This window comes from Cydia fagiglandana, chromosome 16, assembly GCF_963556715.1.
Source record: "Cydia fagiglandana chromosome 16, ilCydFagi1.1, whole genome shotgun sequence".
NCBI classification, from domain to species: domain Eukaryota; kingdom Metazoa; phylum Arthropoda; class Insecta; order Lepidoptera; family Tortricidae; genus Cydia; species Cydia fagiglandana.
In genome coordinates, this window is record NC_085947.1 from 1,503,774 (window position 1) to 1,527,880 (window position 24,107).

Sequence of the window (24,107 nt, forward strand, 5' to 3'; positions counted from 1 at the left end):
ACTGATAATTCCGCTACTCGATGCTAGATGTCGACTACGAAAATACTAATATTTTTGGTTCCAAAACTGATGTATGGAGTGAGCACTCTTGTCTTACTATATTTCTCTATGGCCCTACTCAATACCTACTCATAGTGTTGTGTTCCTGTCCGTGAGTAAGGTTGCTTGAGCTCCAGGGTGCGGAGTGTTAGGAGCGGCTAACAAACTAATTAAAAAACTGTTTGTTGTATGATCTTGTCCTGGCAGAATATCAGTGCCCCTCCCATAGGGTGAAGCCACTAGGTGAAGCGTAATACTGAGCCAGAACCCTTTTGTTTTGCTGCGACCCAAACATAATTTCTATTTGTGTGAAACAGTAGGTATTTAAATACTTGTGTATTTTTCCTTCTTTTTCTATTTTTGTACAAATCTATGTGAATATTGTGTTTTTATTTTCTCTATTTTTTGTATGTATGTCATTTTTGTATGTGAATATTCTGTGCAAACAAATAAACAGATTGTCTATCTATCTATCTAACAACTTGTCTAGACAACTAAAAAACATGAATAGTCAATTTTTACTTGTCTAAACCATACATTTTGCTTGTAAACCTGTTAACGGTTGTCTATTGACGTCAAAGCGCTACCTACCTATTAGGAGTTTAAGGCCAAGCGCGCACCACGACTTTTTGTCGCGCGATAATTTAGTCGCAGAAATGTAACGTATGTGTTTATATGGCAGTGCGCGCATATGCGACAAAAAAAACCGCAGTGATTTTAAAATTGTGATTTGTCACATTTTTCCGCGACTTCTCGCGACGCGATTGTCGCAAAGTCAATTGCAGCATACGGAGCTGTATGGCCCCGCGCGCACTGCGATTATAAAATCGCACCCCGGACCTCAGTCGGCATTTGGCTCTCCAAGCGTCAACATATCGGAACCTGCTTCTCCAATGGAACCACGAGATGAGACGCTAGATGTTGACCGTTTAATTATGGAAATAGAGGGAGATCACCTTTGTTGTATATAAGAAGACACGTTTCACGACAAGCGACTGGTACGAAATCCATGTTGAGAATGAACAAATCGTCGACTTTTTCATCGCAGTGCGCGCAGTGGATTTTCTGCGATATATTACAGCGCGATTCTAAAATCGTGTCGCAAAAATTAAAATCGTGGTGCGCGCTTGGCCTAAGAATATGGGCGTTTATCGTAACTTGTTGAAGTCTAGTAGAAATCTAATTCATTTTCCGAATCGAGCCGTTAATTAAAACCAAAATATTCCTTTGCTAATCCGCGAAAAGATAACATGCTAGTCAATCAGTGCTAACCCGTTATACGTACTTGCGTATTTTTTACATGCAATGTTCAAACCCTCTCACCGCAAAAATAAAAATAAGCAAATAAATATAACAAACCACCACCAAAAGAACAATAGGTACTCGACACGTGTTAAAAACACGTGTCGTGTGTGTGTGTGTATATAATAACCTAAATTGCTGCAAGTTAAAATAACTTACGAATAATACATTATAATAATAATAAATAATCTTGACGAGGGCGGCCACCGCTGCCGGCACGCTTGGGGCCTGCGGGACATCTTGCTCCGCCCACGGCTCCCGCTGCCGGTGGTGTAGTGCGTCGCATGCGATGGTCTCAAACCATGAATGAGAACGTCATGCGCGCCTACTATGGGGCTACAGAGGGGGGAACCGACTTATGCGCGTACCGTGTCCGAATGCTTCCACTGTTTCAGGCCCTCGAACCAACCATCGAAGTGACTGCGCAACGGCTATCGGATCAGGTGCGTGTCATCCAGCGGCTAAAGCGGTTGGATGACTCGACACTTGATCGGCTTCGCCTGGAGGCTCTCTCTGCTCGCGCAGCCTCCACCTCGGTGCGAGACCCGCCCGCCACATCGCCGGATCTGGTGCCGGCACCCGACCAGGCCCCGGGGGCGCCGCGGGTAGATCTCTGTGCCGACGAGGAGGAGTTCGCGCAGAGTGTGAGTAGTACAGCCAATGAGCAACTGAGGAGGACTTTGGATGAGGCGATTACGCAGTATCGCTCCACACCTAATACTAGACCACGATTACCACGTTTGCCTATGAATAGACACAATCTAGCGCTAATGGGAGCCCTAAACGCTTTACTAGAGCCGTATTTGCGGACTAGTAAAGATTTAGATGATACGCACGCGATCATGTATTGCGGAGCCATCGCGGCGTGCCGTGTTGCACGAGTCAAGTTTCCGGACTCTGAACGTGCACCTAGGACCGCCGGAGGTGCCCCCGCATGGCAAATACGGATCGAGCGACGTATCAGCTCTTTTAGGACTCTTATCGCAAAGCTGATCTGCTTCAGGGGGGGCAACAATCGCCCCCGAGTAATGCGCTTTGTAAACCAGGCATTCGCGGGGACGGATATCAGGTCCCGCGACTACATGGCCAATGTTACGGAACGCATCGACTTTCTAAAGCAGAAAGTCTATGCATGGGCAAACCGTATTCGCCGCTACAGAGAGCGTGTGGACCGATTCCAGCAGAACCGTCTTTTCCAGAGTGACCAAAGGAAGATGTACCGAAAGTGGGAGGAAACCAACCTTCGTGCGTCCGACTCGCAGCCACCGGATGCTACTGTCATGAATGACTTCTGGCGTAGCATTTGGTCAGTGCCTGTCGGACACACCGAGGGGAGTTGGATGAGTGTTGTTGAGCGTGAGTGCGAGTCCATCGAACCTATGGGGGCAGTCACCATCAGCCCCGATGACGTAAGTTGTGCCATCCGCACGGCCCAGAACTGGAAAAGTCCTGGGCCGGATGGATTGCACAACTTCTGGCTAAAATGGTTCCGATGCTCACATTCCTGCTTGGCAGCACAATTTCAACGAGCCCTCGAGCATGGTTCTCTCCCACCTTCCTTAACAACTGGTGTCACCTTCCTGCTCTATAAGTCCGGTAGTACCACGGAAGCTAAGAACTACAGACCCATCACATGCTTGCCTACACTTTACAAGCTCCTTACATCCATTTTGAGAGCAAAAATCAACGCGCACATTGTCGCAAACAATATTTTGGCCTCTGCTCAAAATGGATGTAGGGTTGGGTCCCGTGGTACTAAAGAGCTCCTCCTCATAGACATGACCATCTGCCAACAAATCCGGCGGAACAGGGGGGGCCTCTCAGCAGCCTGGATTGACTACAAGAAGGCCTATGATTCGGTGCCTCACTCATGGCTGGAGAGGGTCTTAGAGCTGTATAAAGTTGATACAGCTTTGAGAACCTTTCTAAGCGCGTGTATGAGACAATGGACCACAGTCCTTCGTCAACCAGGAGGCGGGGATGAACGCCCTGATCCGCAGGATTTTATAAGGATTGAGCGAGGAATATTTCAGGGTGATAGTCTGAGTCCTCTGTGGTTCTGCCTAGCTCTGAATCCTCTCAGTACCTTGCTGAAAGATTTAGAACTAGGTTGCCGGCTTCGGAGAGGGGGTGAAGTAATGTCTCACCTTCTGTACATGGATGATCTCAAATTATTTGCACCAAATAGCCAAGACTTGGTGGAGCTACTGAAAACCACCGAAGTCTTCAGTAATGCCATCAATATGGAGTTTGGTGTCGATAAATGTGCGGTTATGCATGTACAGCGGGGGAAAGTTGTAAATTCAACAAATTTACAACTTTCTGAGACAATGTCTTTCAGATCCATCTCTGAATCAGAAACCTATAAATACCTTGGTATGTCACAGTCGTTGGGTATTGAGGAAGAAGGTATTAGACGGTCGGTGAAGGAGCGCTTTTTCAGTCGGCTCACAAAAGTACTTAACAGTCTTTTGTCAGGAGGCAACAAAGTGCGCGCCTTCAACGCCTGGGTAATGCCTCTACTCACATACTCCTTTGGCATACTAAGGTGGACTCAGACCGAGCTGGATGCCCTGGATCGGAGGGTCCGACAGCTGCTCACCACACACCGTATGCTGCACCCACGCTCGTCTGTTATGAGATTGTACATCCCACGGAAATGTGGAGGTCGCGGCTTTCTAAACGCCAAAAATCTCCACAACCGTGAGGTGTACAATCTCAGGAATTATTTTCTCAACAACGAGTGTGGGATGCATCGTGATGTGGTGGCAGCTGACAGGGGCCTCACGCCGCTCTCCTTGGCAAACGAGAACTGGCGCAAACCTGTAGTACTAAGCACCGAGGACCGCAAGGCGGTATGGAAGGATAAGCAGCTACACGGGCGGTTCTACAAGGCCCTCATGGGACCCGATGTAGACCTACCCGCGTCGGTGAACTGGCTACGATTCGGGGACCTCTTCGGAGAAACCGAGGGCTTTGCCTGTGCAATTGCGGACGAAGTTATCATGACGAATAACTACCGGAGATATATCCTGAAGGACGGTACGGTCGACATTTGTCGGGCATGCCGCCGTCCCGGAGAGTCACTCAGGCATATTATCTCCGGTTGTTCTCATCTTGCTAACGGCGAGTACTTGCACAGACATAACCTCGTAGCCAGAATTATTCACCAGCAGCTTGCCCTCCTATACGGCCTTGTGGACCGCGAAGTGCCGTACTACAAGTACACACCTGCGCCAGTTCTCGAAAATGGTCGTGCCACGCTCTATTGGGATCGATCTATCATCACTGACAGGACTATTGTTGCCAATAAGCCTGACATCGTGCTGATAGACCGATCGCAGCGCCGGGCCGTGCTCGCCGACGTCACCATCCCTCATGATGAGAATCTCGTGAAGGCTGAGAAGGACAAGTCCAGCAAGTACCTAGACTTAGCTCATGAGATTACCGCCATGTGGGATGTTGACTCGACGATCATTGTTCCGATAGTCGTGTCAGCGAACGGTCTCATAGCGAAGAGTCTCGACCAACACCTAGAGAGACTCTCGCTGGGTGGCTGGATCAAGGGTCAGATGCAGAAGGCGGTAATTTTGGACACGGCGCGTATAGTACGTCGGTTCCTCACTCTGCGGCCCTGACCACCGGCAGCTTGGGCCCTGCCCCGCTGCCGGCGGCACCCTAGGTTAGGTTTTTTATAATGTGTTTATATGTATTTTTTATTGTTTTGTAAGTGTTTTTATATTTTACTTTTATATACATATTATAAAAACCTAGCCTAAGAAAAATTATGAATAAAGGAAATAAATAATCTTGGACACGGCGCGGATAGTACGTCGGTTCCTCTCTGCAACCCTGACCACCGGTAGCTTGGGCCGTGCCCCGCTGCTGGCGGCACCCTAGGTTAGGTTTTTTATAATGTGTTTATATGTATTTTTTATTGTTTTGTAAGTGTTTTTATATTTTACGTTTATATTCATATTATAAAAACCCTAGCCTAAGAAAAATGATGAATAAAATAATAAATAATATTCGTCAATAAAATATTTTTAAAAATAAGCAAATACGTTATAAACATTACAATACACCCCACATAAGAGGGAGGTAAAAATTGCATTTTCCTTTTTTCAAAATTCTCCATTTTTTTAAGTGTAACCTATAAATCTAGAATATATTAATACTGAAGCGATTAACATCAAAATATATGTTGAGATTTAGTTAGTTGAAAACGTTTTCTCCCGAAGTGGAAAATATATGGAAAAAGTGCTATCTTAAGAAGATTCTGAAGGGACCACGCCAAAAAGTCGCCTGTACCCGTTTTGTGTAATTAAATATGTGTACAAACGCTAGAGTTTAAAGTGTTATAAGTCGTCTGTAACCGGTAAGCGTATTAAGAATGATTCCCCCTTTTTTTCTTTCAATCGCGTTTTTCCCCATTTTGCTTTTTAACCAGTCGTTTATTTTTACAATAATAAAATTATAAGTCGCTTTTGTCCCCAAAGTGTAATGTTTTTACGATAGTCACGCTAAGTCCGACGACGACACGTACGAGTAGGTAGGCAGGTTAGGTTCGCGAGTTAGGTATAGTATGCCCGAAGGGCAAACTGCCCAGAAATAGGAGCCCCGCGTAGCGAAGGTTCGTCGACTCACTGCTGTATTCGAACTTCAAGATATTCACAAGAGACGACACGTACTAGATCCATTGTAGATACGTTATAGATTAGATATCAACTAGTTCTCTTTTGCAGCGCAATTCGGACAACCAATGTCACTTTTATGTTAGATAGAGTAAGATTAGATATCTATTAGATGTGAATTGGATCTCTAAGTCATATCCTGTGGAAATCGTTCAAGAGTATCTCCAGAATCGCGCAAATATCAAATTTGACAGGTTAGATCTTAAACATATCGTTATCGTATCTTGGTGATGTCTAAAAGATATTGGATGTCTATTTCAAAATCCGAATCGGGCGGGGTAAGAAAGAAGTGCTCTCGGAAATATTCTCTTTGGGGAAAAAAGGGACTGGAACATACGCGTTTATTAAAATTAACTACTGAGAAAATAAAAGAATGGTTAAAAACAGAACGGGAAAAAACGCGAATGGAACAAAAAATATTGGGAAACAAAAATTTTGGGTAAGTAGCTAGTAGCTACTAATATATACACTCCTCTGTATATATTATATTCCTTATTATATACACGTCTGTGTTACTAATACGCAAAAGGTGACGTATTAGGTGTCCCCGGTTACAAATTTATAAAACTCCAAATTGTTGACCATGATATTCACAAACCGATACGTTCTCAAACTTGTCGTTCAGCACAAAACTGACCTCTAAGAAATTATTTGCTATCTGCTATTAAACGGCCTAAAAAATAGATTTTAAAATAGTTATAACATAATACACTACCTATTAGTTATAGCATTTAGTGATTTAGCATCTAGTCAACCTTAAAAAAATAATTTAGATTTTCGAAAGTTTCAATTAAATTATAAAATAAAAAAGTGTAACGGAAAGTGTGTGTGAAGTGAAAATAATTGAAAATGTTTGAAAGCTTTAAAATGTTTGTGATACCTATTTTATTATTTTTCGTATGTCGCGCGGAAGGGAAGATTTTAGATTTAAATGGTGAGTTTAAAAGTTTCGGCTATTTTTACGAGTATAAGCTTACAATGTACGCAAACGTATAGCAGAGGAAAATGATTTTAATCATCAATGAAAAAACGAAAATTAAAGAATACCTTACCTAACTATAGGTCTATAGAACAATTTTATTGTATTCGTACTTTTTTTTATTTTCTGTATATATTATTTAACATTAATACATTATTAACAGGGTGTTTTTACGTAGCAGTTTTCCAATTTTCTCCAAAAAACATCATAAAATGATAAAACCCATAATGTTTACTTGAATGTCTGAACTTGTAATAAAGTTTATTTTAAATGCAGAGTTTTATCAGATATTAAAATCTCTTCTTCCTCGCGTTATCCCGGCATTTTGCCACGGCTCATGGGAGCCTGGGGTCCGCTTGACAACTAATCCCATGATTTGACGTAGGCACTAGTTTTTACGAAAGCGATTGGCATCTGACCTGCTAACCCAGAGGGGAAACTAGGCTTTATTGGGATTGGTTTATCAGATATTAAAATATAGGTAAGTAATTTGTTAGCACCTTATAATAATATCAATGCATAGCGTGCAAAAATCAGTATCAAATCAAGTAAAAAAATGTTTATAGTTCGAATATTTAGCCCAGAACAGGGGCTAATATTCTAGAGTCCAAAGTAAAAGAAAATGAGGAAATAGGAAATGTTCGCAACAGGTTTTGCTTGTTATAATGTTTACTCTAACGGTGATAAATTTTATAGTTTTATATAAACGAGTTATTGGTTATAGGTACTGCGAAATTAGGCATCTAACATCATCATTTATAGGATTGTGTTTTCAGAATTAATTAACACTACAAGTTTACTGTACTGTGTTGTTACTGTGTGGCATTATTATTGTGCTAAAACGCGTAAATTATTTTTTACGGATGTAGTTACTATAAAAAACTCGTGGAACTTACAATATTATATAACTACACCAAGGTTTTTTCGAAAAAAAATTATAAACAATTTAGGTAGGTACCTACTTTATAATACATGATCTGTGAAAATTTCAACTGCCTGGCTATTACGGTCCATGAGATACAGCCTGGTGACAGACAGACGGACAGACTAATAGCGGAGTCTTAGTAATAGGGTCCCCTTTGAACCCTAAAAAACGAAACAATCGTTTTTGAGTCTCAGGTTAGACTTTCCACAGCCAATACAACCATTGGATTGATCACAGATACGGAGTACAGAAAAATGCCCCCCCTCTTCACGATGGATGATTACCAGGACTGCATGCTGGAGTCAGGGGGGACATACTGCATTGTGGACCTGGAGCTGTTCTCTGACCAGGAGTCTGATCTCATGAAGATGATCCATGTATGTATTGCACATTTTGCTATATAGGAGTCAAACTCGGAAGGTTTTTTTTCGTACTGCGTCGGTGGCAAACAAGCACGGGCCGCCTCATGTTAAGCAGTATCCGTAGCCTATGGACGCCTACACGGTGCAAACGGTGACTCCATCTGACCTTCCAACCCAGAGGGGAAACTAGGCCTTATTGTGATTAGTCCGGTTTCCTCACGATGTTTTCATTCACCGAAAAGCAACTGATCAACTGATATTTCCTACATAAGTTCCGAAAAACTCATTGGTACATACGTGCACGAGACGGGGTTTGAACCCGCGACCTCCGGATTGAAAGTCGCACGCTCTTCCCGCTAGGCCACCAGCGCTTCATAAGAGCATCAGCATAATTAAGGCCTTGCCCTTGGACACTAAAACAGTTTTACATAACACAACCTGACTAACAACTATCTACAATATTAGTTCATTATTGACTAAGAGAAAGATGCTTGCGAATTAAAACCAATGTCAGCCATTTGAACTTGACCCAATGATTCGGAGAAGTTGTTTTAAACTCACTAACACATCTGCAAGCGACTGACGAGTGAACAAAACATCCTGTATATATTGAAATACGTGGGCCATACTGAGAGTTGATATATGAGACGACTTATTTTCTTATTTAACCCTTATCCACGTGAAAAGGTCCTCCTTTTATTTAGAGAACTATGATAAAATTATTACCTACATGCCCACAAGCTGTTAACTATTGCCCACAGGAGAGAAAAATGTACAGTTCGCGCAATACTAGTTTTCTCTCCTGTGGGCAATAGTCTTGCGTATGTCAACAGGAAAGACAACACAGTGATGACACTGTTTGACCCATATATCTACGAAATCTATTATGTTTGGGTTCGTCTTTCAATTCACGTCTCTAAAAACTGGCCAGAGGTTTTAATTTTAAGCTAATTTACACAAAAGTTATGGTCTAAACCAGTTATACGGCCTAAAATTGTTCAACTTTGATGCCAAATATTTTTAAGACAACTTTGAAATAAATAATTTGTTTCCAGGGTTATTCAGAAGTAACAAATAAACACTACAATCACACACAACTGCACAAAGCCGTATGCGTCACACACACATGTAAATCATACATCGGTCAACGAGACATCAAAAATGAGGACGACGTGTCGACCATCTTGGAAGACTGCCTCAACACGACAATATGGAATGATTATAAGTTACAAGCGAGAGTGCTTACTATAAAAGAGTGTCAAAGAGAAGCAGACGCGGTCACTTACGATGTTAGTGACTATACCGTGGTTGGGGTGCTTTTGGTTTTGATTATGCTGAATTCATTGGGGACTTTCTATGATGTCTTTAAGAATCCGGATACCAAAGGTATGTTTAACTTACATTTATTTATAAACAAGTTCACATTTTTTTGCCCCGAAATTTTTGTGGGAGTTGCTTAAATTGGTTCAGAATTAAATTTTGTATGTAGGTACGCGTTTGTCATCAATCATCATGTTCTGTGAGTTACTTTATTTCATTGGAAAATCAGAACAAGTCCAGTCCAGTTAATCAAGTTCTCTTTAATTTTTTTAATAATACGTCCGTGGCAATCAAGCATACGGCCCGCTTGATGCAACTCCAGAGGAGTTACATGCGCGTTGCCGACCCTAACACTCAGCACCCTCGTTCAGCTCTGGCAACCTTACTCACCGGCAGGAACACAACACTATGAGTAGGGTCTAGTGTTATTTGGCTGCGGTTCTGTAAGGTGGAGGTACTTTCCTCAATGAGGCTTTGCTCTAATTCTGGAATGACATCCGCTATGCTGTGCCCTACCACACAAAGCGAGATAACATTCAGTGTGCCTATACCTATCTTTTCTTCTTAATGTGGTATAAAAATGTGGTTTTCAGGTAATCCATACTTAATGTCGTTTTCCCTGTTGCGAAATTGGGGAAAGCTAGTGGCACCGAGCGGCGTCGGGCCAGAGCCAAGGCTCAGGCGCTTCAAGTTATTCAACGGACTTAGGTGAGCCGGTTTTCTTTTGATGATTGAGAGCGACCGCTGCTTCAAAATTACAAACGTACCTAGTCCCTATTTCCCTCCCATGCAGGGCCATTGACATTATGGAAAATATTTTTTCACCACACCAGCTGATAAAGGCTCTCTTGATTGTTTAAAAACTGATGAGAAAGTTGCATTTTATTCACCTGTGGAGCAAAGTAATGAAATGGAAACTTTGAGTTGTTTCCTTATGTTGGCTGGTAGAATTGACTTTTAATTAATGATTTTGAATGATAAATGTTTGATAACATTCATTTTGAATTGATTTGGTTTGATTTTGTTTGATATTTTCCAGTTAGTATTTCCCTTGCGTTGGTGTGCTGAAAATTTTTGTGTTTCATACGGTGGCAAAATTTGTTTAACTTTCGTGCCTTGAAAACCTTCAAATGCTCAAGATTTCACTTTATATAGCACGAGAGTTGCGCGAGAGGTTAAAGAACAACTTTGCCCCCTTGTAAAACAAATAACTATTTAGTACCTTATGGTCAAAAATGCGTAAGAAGAAAACTGCCACTTGACCGGTTTTTATATTTTCAGAACATTGACCGTAGTGTGCGTGCTCTTTAGTCATGTCACCTTCATGATGAACTATACGTTTGTCAAGAATACAGTTTATATAGAGAGGGTAAGTTGAATCCTGATATTAAATTTTTAGGGTACAATACTCGATAAAAATCTTTTATTCGAACCATAAAGAAAAAAATCATACTTAATACCATTCCAGGCAGGAGACGATCCGTCGAAGCAGATCCTGTACAACGGCTCTCTAGTGGTGTCCACATTCTTCGTGATGTCCGGCTTTCTCCTGGCGTTTAACTTCGAACTTCACGCTGAGAAGCATCGCGTCAGCTGGCTGGAGTTGCCCAGAGGAATGGTCTTACGATGGCTGAGGTGAGTTGTCATCATAAGCTGGACAGGTAGACAGGCACACTTCGAGCTGCACGTTTAAAAACGTTGCATCAGCTAGTTAAAGTTGCCCAGAGAAATGATCGTAACGATGGCTGAGGTGAGTTGTCAACTTGTCGTCTTAGGAGAAGCACAGGTGGTGACTTTCTATTGGCGTAACTTCGAGCAGCTGAGAAACATCGTGTCAGCTGGTTGGAGTTGCCCAGAGAAATGATCTTACGATGACTGAAGTGAGGGGTCATCATAGGAGAAGAACAGGTGATGTCGCTTTCTACTGGCATATCTTCAAGCAGCTGAAGCATCACGTCAGCTGGTTTGAGTTGCCAAGATGATCTTACGATGGTTAAGGTGAGTTAAAAATAAGTACAGCTCAGTAATTTGTGTCTGGCTTTCTACTGGCGTATTTCGAGCTGCACGCTGAGAATTTCGCCCTAGCGGGTGAAATGTTATTAAGTCGCCATCTGATGTCGTTTTCTTTTTAAAATACAATACTATTCAAATATTATTTTTAGCACACCAATAACAAAAGTCATAAGATAACCGATAACGCTATAAGAACGATCTCCTTTAATCAAACTTATTTATTATTTCGTTAATTGCTGATTCCAGGTTGACTCCAGCGTATGCTCTCATCCTGGGCCTGGTCGCGACCGTGATGAGGCGCCTGGGTGCAGGCCCTCTCTGGAACCAGGTGGTGACCGTAGAAAGCGACGCCTGCCGGCAGTACTGGTGGACTCATCTGCTGTACATCAACAACTACATCTATGATGACAACCAATGTATGCCTCAGACCTGGTGAGGAGCTATTTCTTGATTTTATTTGAAAACATAATATACAGCATGAAAGATGATTCACGCTAGACCGGGCCGAGGCCGGGCCAGAGCGTCCGGCGCTTTGATTACTATGGAAAGCACACGTTATCGCCGATCAGCCGTCATACCCTATTCTTAAATATTGTTACTTTTTGAGATATTGGGGAAGTAAAAATAACTACTTTTTCCTCCCTTTTTTTGTTTATAACTTTTGATATTTTTTGTGTACTAATACACGCTTCGAATACATTTTTCTAGACATCATGACGAATGGAATGAGGTATCACACGTATTTTTAGGAGTAGTATCTTTATTTTTTACTGTTTGCAGGATCTCAAACAGACTATTTGTGTTACAAGGGATCAAAATGATAGATTTCCGTCAAGATGAAGCGATGGATTCTAAAGTAGAATCCTGAGCGTAATGAGAGACGAAATAATTTTGATACCGTGTGACACATACTGCTTTTCACATCAACTATGAGGAAATAGTTATGTTCCAAAATATGTATTATTTGACCAAAAAAAATAGTATGCAAGAAAGAAAAAATCGTATCCTAGAAGAGAAAAGTACAACTTTTTTCTTCCCTCCTAGCAGGGAAGAAAAGTGCTACTTTGATCCCTCTTAGCGGGGAAGAAAAAGCCCTTTTTCGAATAGGTGATGTGAAAAGTTCTTTCCTTTCAGGTACTTGGCAGCTGACACGCAGCTCTTCGCTATAGGGCTGGTCTTCTGCATAGTTGCGCGGACGCAGCGTGCCCGCAAGATTATCCTGGGCCTGATGATGATTGTGTCTCTGCTGACCCCTGCTCTGCACACGTACTTTGAGGATCTGGAGGCCATCGTCTTTCAAGGGCCTGAGTAAGCTTCTACTTATGTGTCACCTTTTAACACAGTTTTATTTAGCTTCACTGCGTTATACTTGTCATACTTGCTTGCTTGCTTGGAGACAGGAGTTTGCCATAGGTACTCTATGATAAAACAATGCAACCTAATTGTGTTTGGGGTTTTTAGAATAGTGTCGATGAGTAATATTAGTTGCCTATGTAAAGAAAAGTAGAATGAGCGATAGAAGCTTGTACAACAGAATAAATAATAGTACAAGGTACAGAAGACTCACTCTCTAACAAAACGCGTCTGTTAATACGATCAGGACGGATATGGCCGCTAGGTGGCGACAGCGCCACGCGCGGCTTACGGCTAGCCACCAAAATTGGTGTGGAGATGTATTTGCAGCTACCTGTTGCTAAGCGCGAAATCGCGGAGTGAGCCACGCCTGCTTATTTATAGTGCTTCAAATCTTGTAACTAAAATTTGAACCACTTCCCGGTGTCTGATTCAGTTGAAAGTACTTGTGCAGTTAGAGTAGTTACTGCCGGTGACAATGCAAATGAGAATGATAAGAAGCAATAAAAGTGTATTTTATTTCCCAGGAACGTGAAAAGTATATACAAGACCGACAACGTATTCAGACATGTGTATATCGCAGCACACACGAACCTCGCCTCATACACTCTTGGTATGGGAGGCGGCCTACTGGCGTACCACTGGCTCACCGAGGGGAAGGACTTTGAACACTTTAAAGTAAGAATTACCTGTTATTAAGGATGACTCCCGTTAGACCGGGCCGTGCCTGGGCCGGAGCGTCCGGCGCTTACTTTTCTCTTTTCACGTGATGCTTTCCATAGAAAACGATGCGCCGGAAGCTTCCGCCCGGATACGGCCCGGTCAAACTTGAGTTATCCTTTACCCTGCTTGATACAATAACCAGGTTGATTTGGCATCACATAATTAATATAAACTGTTCATCTAGCAACAAATTCGTAACATACGTCGCATTTTGTTCACACATGCGTATCCATACAACCTACACATCAAGGTTTAAAGTGCAGAAAATCTACGTATTAAGAGAAAATCTAAAAATATTTACAATTGTATGAAATACGGGTAAGGAGAACCACTTTAAAGTGAGGATGAAATATTTAGGTATTTCACTCTGAAATCCGATGATGATGATTTCGATTTAAGCTCCAATGGAGCTGAAAATGTCAAGGGTAACAATCTAATATTATGGTTACATCAAGTTGATCTGATGATGGAGACCGGAGGTGGCCATAGGAACTCTGTGGTAAAACAACGCAATCACGAAGGTGAGCCTAAAAGCCCGCGCCACGCGACGCCCGGGCGGGGGGCGGTCCGGAGTTTCCGGCGCTTCGTTTTCTATGGAAAGCCGTCAGCCCGTCACTTATCAGCCGTCATAGAAAATGACATGGCGGGCGCCTCGGCCCAGTCTAGCATAAGTCATCCATAGTAAGTATCAGCCATGAAAAATCATAAAATCTTCCCTTTTTTTTCAGAAATACCGCTTCTTTCTATGGCTCATATTCCCCATCGATACGCTGGTGATCCTCTCCGGGGCCTTTTTCTACGGCGACGCCCGCGCATCTCTCACGCTGCGTGTGATCTACGCCGCTCTGTACAAACCCGTCTTCCAACTGCTGGTCGTCTTCTTAACGATCTTTATAATATTTAAGTCAGAAAGTGAGTATTGGTAATAATATATTTTATTTTGTGCTCTATCCGCGACTTAAGGCCTGTTGCATCGACCACATTATATCGGACTGATTAACGTCAATCAGCAGTGTGGTATGAAACTTCCCATTCAATAAAATTTGGTAAACGCTTTAACGGTGACAGACGGTTTGCTGCACCAAACCCTTAGTTCAATAATTCGTTAAACTGCCCCTCTTAGGGCCAACTTCACTAGCGTCGTTTTGAGCATAGATATATAACTAGCTGTTGCCCGCGACTTCGTCCGCGTGGACTCTTATCTTGAACATTTCACATCTTGAGTACCTATAATTTTCATCGATGCAAACTTTATAATACAAACTTTTAATATAATGTTAATGCCCTTTTACCAAGTTTGAAGTTCCTAGCTTGAAAGCTTGAAAAAAAAATGTTTTATGTTCATACAAACTTTCAACTCCTTTTGCATCACGTTAGGGGATGAATCTTCAAAAACGCTGAAATGAGTTCTCTTGTAATTTAATTTAATACCTTTTTGCAAAGTTTCAAGTTCCTAGCTTAAAATCAAATTTGCACCCCAAGACGAACTTTCATCCCCCTTTTAACCTCCTTAGGGGTAGAATTTCCAAAAACGTTGCAATATTTTTTTTGTAATCAGCTATTACGCTTTTCTAAGAAGTTTCAAAGCATTTGTAATGGATTCGAGCTTTCAACCCCTTTTTAACCCTGTTAGGGGATGAATTTTACAAAACGCTGAAATTACTTTTCCTGTCTTTAAATAATATCCCCAAATACAAAGATTCAAGTCCCGCGTTCGAAAAAAAATTTGATATCCATACAAACTTTCAACCCCTTTTTCACCACCTTAGGGGTTGAATTTCTCAAAATGGCTTCTTATCTCTTGTACGCTTTATAAATGCAATCTGGTGTACAAATTTCAACTTTCTATCTTTTGTAGTTTCGGCTTTGATGAATCAGTCAGTCAGTCAGTCAGGACACTTGCATTTATATATATAGATAGATTATACAGAGAAGACGTCCAAGCGAGCTGTCAGTGGGACCACTTTTGTTTAGTGTATGATTAACAATGTGGCCCACCTTGCTGTAGCCATGTCGATAAAGTCATATCGATAAACTAACGACATTTCTTGCAATTTTAATTTTACTTCAAAGGTTTAACGATACCTAAAATGAACAAAACCGCTTTTATTCTTTGTTGTGGTTATCAGATTACAATTTTATCGTCACGCCCCAGCAGGGAACCAAGGGAAAGTTCAGATATTTAATTAAAATACATAAATACCTATTAAAATATGTGTTCCGCAATAATTGAATTATTTTATTATATTCTAATATATTCATTATCCATTAGCATTTCAATTGTGTTTATGTTTAACGAAGATATTGAAGCTTCAATTAATCGCTATTTTGTTCCGCTGTGTAGCGTTTATCGATATATAACATGATTAAAATCGACTTTTCACATCCCTAAAAGAGCACACATATACGCTTTTACGCACACATGCACAACCTGGGTCTACCTTGATTTGAAGTCCATCTTGTCAACAGTATGGTTGTCCTTTTTTGACAAACGGCATTTTTAAAAGAGCAAGGAGAGAGAAATTATACTAGTTGCTGCGCCGTCAAAGAGAACAGACAGCGTTGGGGCCTTGGTTCTGAGCGTCGGCGTTTAGTCAGCGCTATGGAAAATGGCGACGCTGGCGTCGCTGCGCAGTTGCTCCAACGCTGCGTCGAGCAGCAGCCATAGAGTTGACTAGTGGTCGACGCTCGGGAGACGCCAGTGTGGGGTGGCTCTTATAGAGATCCCACAATTCAACAAAAGAATGTTCAAAATATATAAACTACAAAAATGTGTCTGAGACTTAGGAAGTCAGGTCATTTTTATAAGCTATTGTACAGTAAATCTGGTGCTACATTATAATACCAGGTGATAAGAAGCACATCACGTAGCTATAGGCGTCGAAAATTTAATTCAATCTTGTTTTAAAATTAACCACTTGAATTTCCATTTTTTTTTCCACTTGTAACGTAATTTACTCTTATGATGTCAGTTTTTTTATAAAGATAAATTTTTCGGCTTGTTCCAGAGGTGTACCGTGGCATAGTGGAGTGGCGAGGGTTCACGTGGACGGGCCGGGTGTCGTACAGCGCGTTCTTAGTGCACACACTGTTCCTGCGAGCGATCGCTGGCTCCTTCGTGCAACCAGTGCATCTCACTGACTTCTTTGTGGTAAGAATAAGAACTATAGTCTGTATCTTTAGGTGTACCGTGGCATAGTGGAGGGGCGAGGTTTCAAGTGGACGGACCGGGTGTCATACAGCGCGTTCTTAGTGCACACACTGTTCCTGCGAGCGATCGCTGGCTCCTTCGTGCAACCAGTGCATCTCACCGACTACTTTGTGGTAAGAATAAGAACTATAGTCTGTATCTTTAGGTGTACCGTGGCATAGTGGAGTGGCGTGGCTTCACGTGGACGGACCGGGTGTCATACAGCGCGTTCTTAGTGCACACACTGTTCCTGCGAGCGATCGCTGGCTCCTTCGTGCAACCAGTGCATCTCACTGACTTCTTTGTTTTTATTTTATTTATTTTTATTTTATTTTATTTAACCAACTTTACATTGACAGTTAAACCAAACATGCAAGTTATGGGTTACAAATATATTATGTACATAAAACTAATTATCATAGACTTATCACTAAATTTACCTAATTAATATTAATAGTTGTGGGCGTAGATATTGACTCTATATAGCGCGCTGCCGTGGCTAGGAATTTCGGTTCTGTTTGTGAGAATATGTCAAGAGTGGGATTATGTAAAATAATATTATTAATGTGGTTAAGTGCGACGTATAGTGGACTAGTGACTAGTGTCATTGTGCTGGTCTTGGGAATTACGAATAGGGGTGAAATGCGAGGTCTGAGAGTAGTTCTAACAAATAGTGTAGTTGTGGTAAGAAAGAAAGAAAGAAGCATTTATTAGCACTATAACGTAAACTAAAAACAAACTCAAAATAATTAAGTACCTACACAAAATCAAGAGTTGCGCTAAATGGTCCTCAGTGAGGATCATTTAGCGCAACCTACCTACCTAACCAACCTGACTTACTTATAAAGGCCTGTGCACACCGGCTAGCGTGTGCGTGACGTGCATGTGCGCGTGCGCTAAAATGTTGGAAGCACACGCACACGTCACGCAAGCGGTGTGCTGTCTCTCATAAGGTTCTGTATACCACAACGCCGCACGCGCATGTGCACGTCACGCACACGCAGCCAGTGTGCACAGGCCTAGGCCTTAATCCCGCGCAATTTCCATCAATCTTTTTTTTATCCTAAATTTTCCTCGCTTTACTTAATGTATGTATTTTGTTCCAGTTGGTGATTCTATCCGCCTCCATCTTCTTATCTTTCGCCGCGGCGGCCATTTTGTGGCTTTGCGTAGAGGCGCCGGCCAAGCAGTTGATCTCAGCAGCAATGAAACCTAGACCTCGGGTCCAGGATACTAAGATATAGTTTATTTAGAAAATTATGTAAATTATATGGTTGTGAGAGGTGATAAATCTACCATTGAAGGTCGTCCGTTAGGTGGCGCGTGAGCGGGTTAACGAAAAATTGTGTGAGCGTTACTAACATGCGTGCGATTGTACCTAGGTCAGGCGTGGCTCACTCCGCGATTTCGTCGCTTTGCTACAGGTAGCTAAAAGTACATCCGTTCGACCCCAATTTTGAGGTTTGCCATAAGCCGCGCGTGGCGCTGTCGCCACCTAGCGGCCATATCTGTGCTGGGGCCCGTTTATCAAAAGCTTGTAACTTGTAAAACAAGTGGAAGTCCCTTTCTAACAAAAGCTGTCAAAAAGTGACATCCGCTTGTATTACAAGTTACAAGCTTTTGATAAACAGGGAACCGATCGTAACAGACGCGTTTTGTTAGAGAGTGAGTCTTCTGTAGCTATAGTACTATTATTTATTCTGTGCCTAGGTATATTACAAATACTACAATGGCACCCGCGCCAGCTTGCGGACGCCCTAACTGAGATAATTACAGATATATACCGTAAAATGGGGTGAGTAGGGTCAAAACTGAAATTCAAACCTCGATAACATTTTATTTTTACATATGAAAACTGAATGGTGTATATAATAAGTTTTCCGAACTTTTGTATTTTAGTTTTTATTTTATTTTGGGTAGTTTCATTTCTTAACATTGACGATAAAGAGGAAAACCCACCTCACCCCGTAGTGCCTCGTATTTGGGGTGAGAGGGGTTTTCATACAAAGGTGATTTTGGAAGATTGTTGGATCGATTTTTTTTTATTATGCGTATTACTATAGCTCAATTTTAAATTGGAATACATTATTTTTGTAGCAGTAGCCTTAAAATCCCTTCTCACCCCTCTCAAACCTTCTCTCCCCATTCATAACCCACCTCTCCCCGCGAAACCTACTCACCCCGTTTTACGGTAGTGCATAATTGTTTTCCATCGTATGTATTTTCTCGGAAACGTTCGAGTCATGCTATTTCAGTCAACCTCAGCTTTGTGTACCGCGACTGACTGAAATAGCAGGACACGTTCATACGTTTCCGTGAAAATACGATGGAAAATAATTATGCACTACATCTGTAGTAAGAAGTGATGAAAGTCAGTTACACTGCCCTATTCGAACTTCAAGATGTTCACAAGAGACGACACTTACTAGATCCATTCTAGATACGTTATAGTTTAGATATCAACTAGTTCTCTTTTGCAGCGCAATTCGGGCAACCAATGTCACTTTTACGTTAGATAGAGTAATATATCTATTAGATGTTAATTGGATCTCTGTCATATATCCTGTGGAAAACGTTCAAGAGTATCTCCAGAATCGTGCAAATGTCAAATTTGACAGGTTAGATCTTAAACATATCGTTATCGTATCTTGGTGATGACTAAAAGATATCTAATAGATGTCTATTTCAAAATCCGAATCGGGCCCACAGACTCATTGAAGGCAACGGCAGCAGAGCCAATGGCAGCAGTAATCTGAATTGTATTATATCATGTAAGTAAAACTACAATACAATGCCCGAATTTTTGTTTAAATTGCGAAATTAAAGATTTGTCGCCTACTGTACAGTTTGCCAAAAAAAGTTAGAAAAAAATAACTACTTATACCAAAGGTTAAAGGTACATAAATAATCATACAAAAGTAACTTAAATATATCTAAATATTAAAATATTTTAATCTAAAAGACCTCCGCGGGCTGTACCGGGTGCAAAGGTGCCCATGATACTTGCCGCGTTACCACGTTGGATAGCGATGGCCAGCCTTTGCACCAGGTACGAACCCGCGCGAGCATCAGAGGTCCTCTCCCTGATTCTACCCCCCACCTCCCTTATAAAAGCTATGGCGTCAGACCCCCAACACCCCGTTACCTCGAAGGCGAGTGGCACAAAATAATAATTCGCCTCAAGGTCGGAATATTTTATGCGCTTTCTTAACGCTGCCAGCTCTGCCGCAGCGCCTGCTGTCTGCACCGTCCGGTTTAGGTGCGAGGCGGCGAAAGTGCTGACGCACGTCGCGTCCCATAGTAGGCACTTTCCTTTCTGCCAGGGCACCAAAGTTAACCCGTCCGGCCGTTTGCCATCGGTGCGACAGAGGCCAGGTGGTTCCAGAACACACGGTATGTTCGCGGATATGAGGGCCCTTTAACCTTTTGTATAATAAATAAATATAAGTATATTTAATTCACTACTTATACCTATATTAGTGAATTGAGATAATGTAATTTTATTTATCTCACAAATGATACCTACATTTTACAGTATATACAAAACTTAAGAATTATTAGTGAATTATTTACCCGAAGGGCACATATATACATGTTACTGTAAAAGCCCGAAGTACGGCAAAACCTAGGTTTTACCGGTAAATCCTAGGTTTTGCCGTACTTCGGGCTTTTACAGTGACATATAATACATATGTATATATTGTTCCCACCCTGTATCCCTAAGAAAGGTTTAAGTACTTTTAGATACTTACCTACTCCCTTTCATAAAACTTTACGGACCGGATTTAGTTAAAAATATGTTTTATCCCTTTACACAAATACATAAGTCAAAATGTAATTATCTACAAACAATTTATCAGCTATTTAATTGGGGTTTGTAGCGTTTATGAATAAGGGGGTTAGTTAATAAATAATGTGGTTGGTAGGTATAAATATTATGCTAGGTATGTTAATAAAAACCGTTACTACATAATTTCCACTTGTTTTTATTTTATTTATTTATTTTATTTAGAAATTTATTTCAGGCAACAATATTACAAATACCTTACAGACTAACATACATAATGTATATAGTAACAGCACCAGTCATGGGACATTTAAGAGGAAATTTTGAGTATTTATGATATTTCCCTTATACATGTAAATGGTCTACCGCTTAGCGTGTTAAAAGATGAAAGTCCTATCCGTCTTTCATGTTTTAGGCGTGTTGTATCAAAGATACTGCAATGGGTTTCCACATACTTAACAAATTAAAAGTATGTATTTTTTCTCCAGTCATGGACACCAAAGCTCCAGTAATGGGCCCCCGGTAATGAACATGGATCCAGTAATGGGCCCCTATAATGGACATTGCTCTATCAGTATAAAATATTGAAATGGGGTATAAGTTATGGAAAAAAAATCAATTTTTGGTATAAGCTTTTCTCGCTGAATGTATTTTTCTTTCCACAGTCAATTATTATTGTATTAGATCCATCGAGACAATTCTAATATACCCAAACACAATTAGTTAGGGTTTATTGCGATAAAGTTCCCATGGCCACCTCCTGTCTCCATCATCAGATCAGGTCCACGTATCATAATATTGCATTATCATCCGATTAGCATACATAGGTACTTAATTACGTACTTACACTAGTACTTACACAAAATTTCAACTGAATCGGAAATCGAAAAGTGGCTCAAATTCAGCTACCAAGATTTGACCCACACTAACTAACAGGGCAAGTTAAATAAAAGTTTGGAAAAACGATATTAATTATCCGAAGTCCGAGAATACCACCTGGTTGACATATTTCGTATGGTATGGCAAGCATCATTATGTCAATTGTCCCATCATAGGAGGTATGCAGTTTTACAGCTCCTATAATGGGATTGGGCCAAATACCACTATCTTTTTTACATCTGTGGAGTCACAACATAGTGTGTTGTATACCTTATCTCACGGTAAATGCAATTAACAAAACACATTCCAGTTTTTATCAAGTATTAATTAATTAAAATTTAATAAATTAACTCACCTCTCTTAGCGAAGTTGTTAAGAATTCGTAGTGATATTTTTTTTCAGTGGCACGACAATTTTTGGGTTGATGCACATTTCTTAAATAACAACCGAATTTAATAAAAATTCATACATAAACAGCTCTAGGACTCTTATTTATGATACAAATATATCCAGTGTTTATAATCTACTTTTAGATACTTATTTTAGAGGAATTGTGGTTTTTTGTCCCATTACTGGTTCCACCTCCATTATAGGGTACACTACTATATGTGTTTTGTTTTAAAGCTCTTAGTTCCTTGCTTTGGAACCCTAAAAAATAGACAGTTAAGTATGTCTAATTTCAAAAATTAATTACCTTCCTTTGTTTAATAGAATGGCCTCGAAGTGGCCCATTATGTCTCTTATGGTTATGTTTATGTATACGGATGATAAATCATTATCATTATGCTTGACAGTTATACAGTTAATGAAATATGTAATAGAATTGTTAATGTTTTTATGCTTTTTATCTCGTTAAATCCTGCAGAACATGTAAACTAAGTAGATAATTTTCGCGCTTTTTGGGTTCCGTACCTAAAGGGTTAAAACGGGGCATTACTAAGACTCCGCTGTCCGTCTGTCTGTGGCCAGGCTGTATTGTGGCTGTATTTCATAAACCGTGTATAGGTGTATAGCCGTGTGTGATAGCTAGGCAATTGAAATGTTCACAGATGATGTATTTCTGTTGCTATATTGAAAGAAAATGCTTTGCCGCCTTTTTATATTTTTATTAAAAAATAGAAGTGTATTTTTCTGCCGAAAATACGCCAACCTATTTGAGACAGCTAAATAGTCGTGATACCAACATTATAATAATAAGTACTAATCATCTGTTTGGCTGTTTAATGGGCCTGTGCCTTAATTTGATATGGCCGTTTAAACTTTTTAAAAATTGGGAACTCGACCAAAACGGAATTTGTGTGCATCAGTCCCCAAACCGAGATCGCAATGTTTTTAACTTTTTTAAACTTTGACTGATCATAAACTGCGCACTTTGCTACTACGTTTTAAACGGCAAATTCGACTTTGCCGTCCATTTTTGAGAAAATATTAACCCTTTACCTACGGGCTATTAAATTGCTCCGTCACCGCCCAATACGGGCATGTTTTGGCGAGAGTCAGCGGTTAGGCATAATTTTACTTACTTGTAACTTATGAAGTATTACAGCTACACACTTGAAACTTCACACACACAATAAGTATAATGTGTTTAATCAATAAATAATCACTTGGAGTAATAATATTCACTATTTTTTCTGCTATCAAGCAATATACCAGTCACTAAGAAATTGAAGATTTTAAAGTTACTTACTCGCGGATTCCACAAGTTTACGTTTAAGAACATTAGTTTATAATATACTTAACACAAATAAACACTTAAATAATGATAATTATGAAAATTATGCATAAATATCAATGACAAAAAACGTTGCACTAAAACAATTTGCCACTTATGGAAAATAGTGATGTGCATCTATCGACACATTTATCGATATATCGATAACCTAGTAAATGTAAAACTGAAATTTAACAAGTTATGATTGTGGTGAAATTATTATTAGGTACAATAGTACTTAATAATGATTTCATAAAATGTTAAATTCCAATATTTGAACCAAAAACGGTAAAAAACACTAAAAATAACACTCCAAACACTCCCCCCCAGTACTCTCATATCGACAACAAGTCAATGAAATGTGAAAACAACACTATTGTCCGCCATATTGAATTCAATTATTAGCACCTCTGCAGTACGGGTGTCAACTCCAGTTGCCAGCAAAAAAGCGGTAATTTTAAAATTATGTTTATGTCAGAGCCATCTACCGAAATATTATGATATTTTTTTCTTTGTATCTATACTAATCACAGTGCATAATGTGACCGCTATTACCAAGCCACAAGGTCTAGTTTTGTTTTAAAAAAAATTTGAACACGACCATTACTTCGATCAACTATAGTTGACACCCGTACTGCAGCGGTGTTGCCTTACTGGCAACTCTGGTTGACACCCGTAGGTAAAGGGTTAATACACAATCGGCTCGATTCGGGAAATGAATTAGACCCTCACTAGATATGAAATAGTAAAGATATGTGACGGTTGTGACGTTCCACTGCAAAAGGTACCTTATGGCGATTGGTGCCGCGAGTCGAGAAATGAATATG

The 24,107-nt window shown here is 40.6% G+C and overlaps 2 protein-coding genes across 2 annotated transcripts; both read left to right on the forward strand.

Annotated features, from left to right (window-relative positions):
* Positions 1 to 1,643: 1,643 nt before the first annotated feature.
* On the forward strand, positions 1,644 to 11,260 carry LOC134672191 (uncharacterized). Its single transcript, XM_063530091.1, has 4 exons — positions 1,644 to 3,620; positions 8,134 to 8,316; positions 9,357 to 9,590; positions 11,090 to 11,260. The coding sequence occupies exons 1-4, from the start codon at positions 1,644 to 1,646 to the stop codon at positions 11,258 to 11,260; spliced, it is 2,565 nt and encodes an 854-aa protein (XP_063386161.1).
* Positions 11,261 to 11,884: 624 nt separating this feature from the next.
* Positions 11,885 to 18,331, forward strand: LOC134671699 (O-acyltransferase like protein-like). Its single transcript, XM_063529530.1, has 6 exons — positions 11,885 to 12,066; positions 12,769 to 12,942; positions 13,515 to 13,665; positions 14,439 to 14,622; positions 16,719 to 16,861; positions 18,007 to 18,331. Exons 1-6 carry the CDS (start codon positions 11,927 to 11,929, stop codon positions 18,142 to 18,144), a joined length of 930 nt encoding a protein of 309 aa, XP_063385600.1. The 5' UTR covers positions 11,885 to 11,926; the 3' UTR covers positions 18,145 to 18,331.
* The last annotated feature ends 5,776 nt before the right edge of the window (positions 18,332 to 24,107 follow it).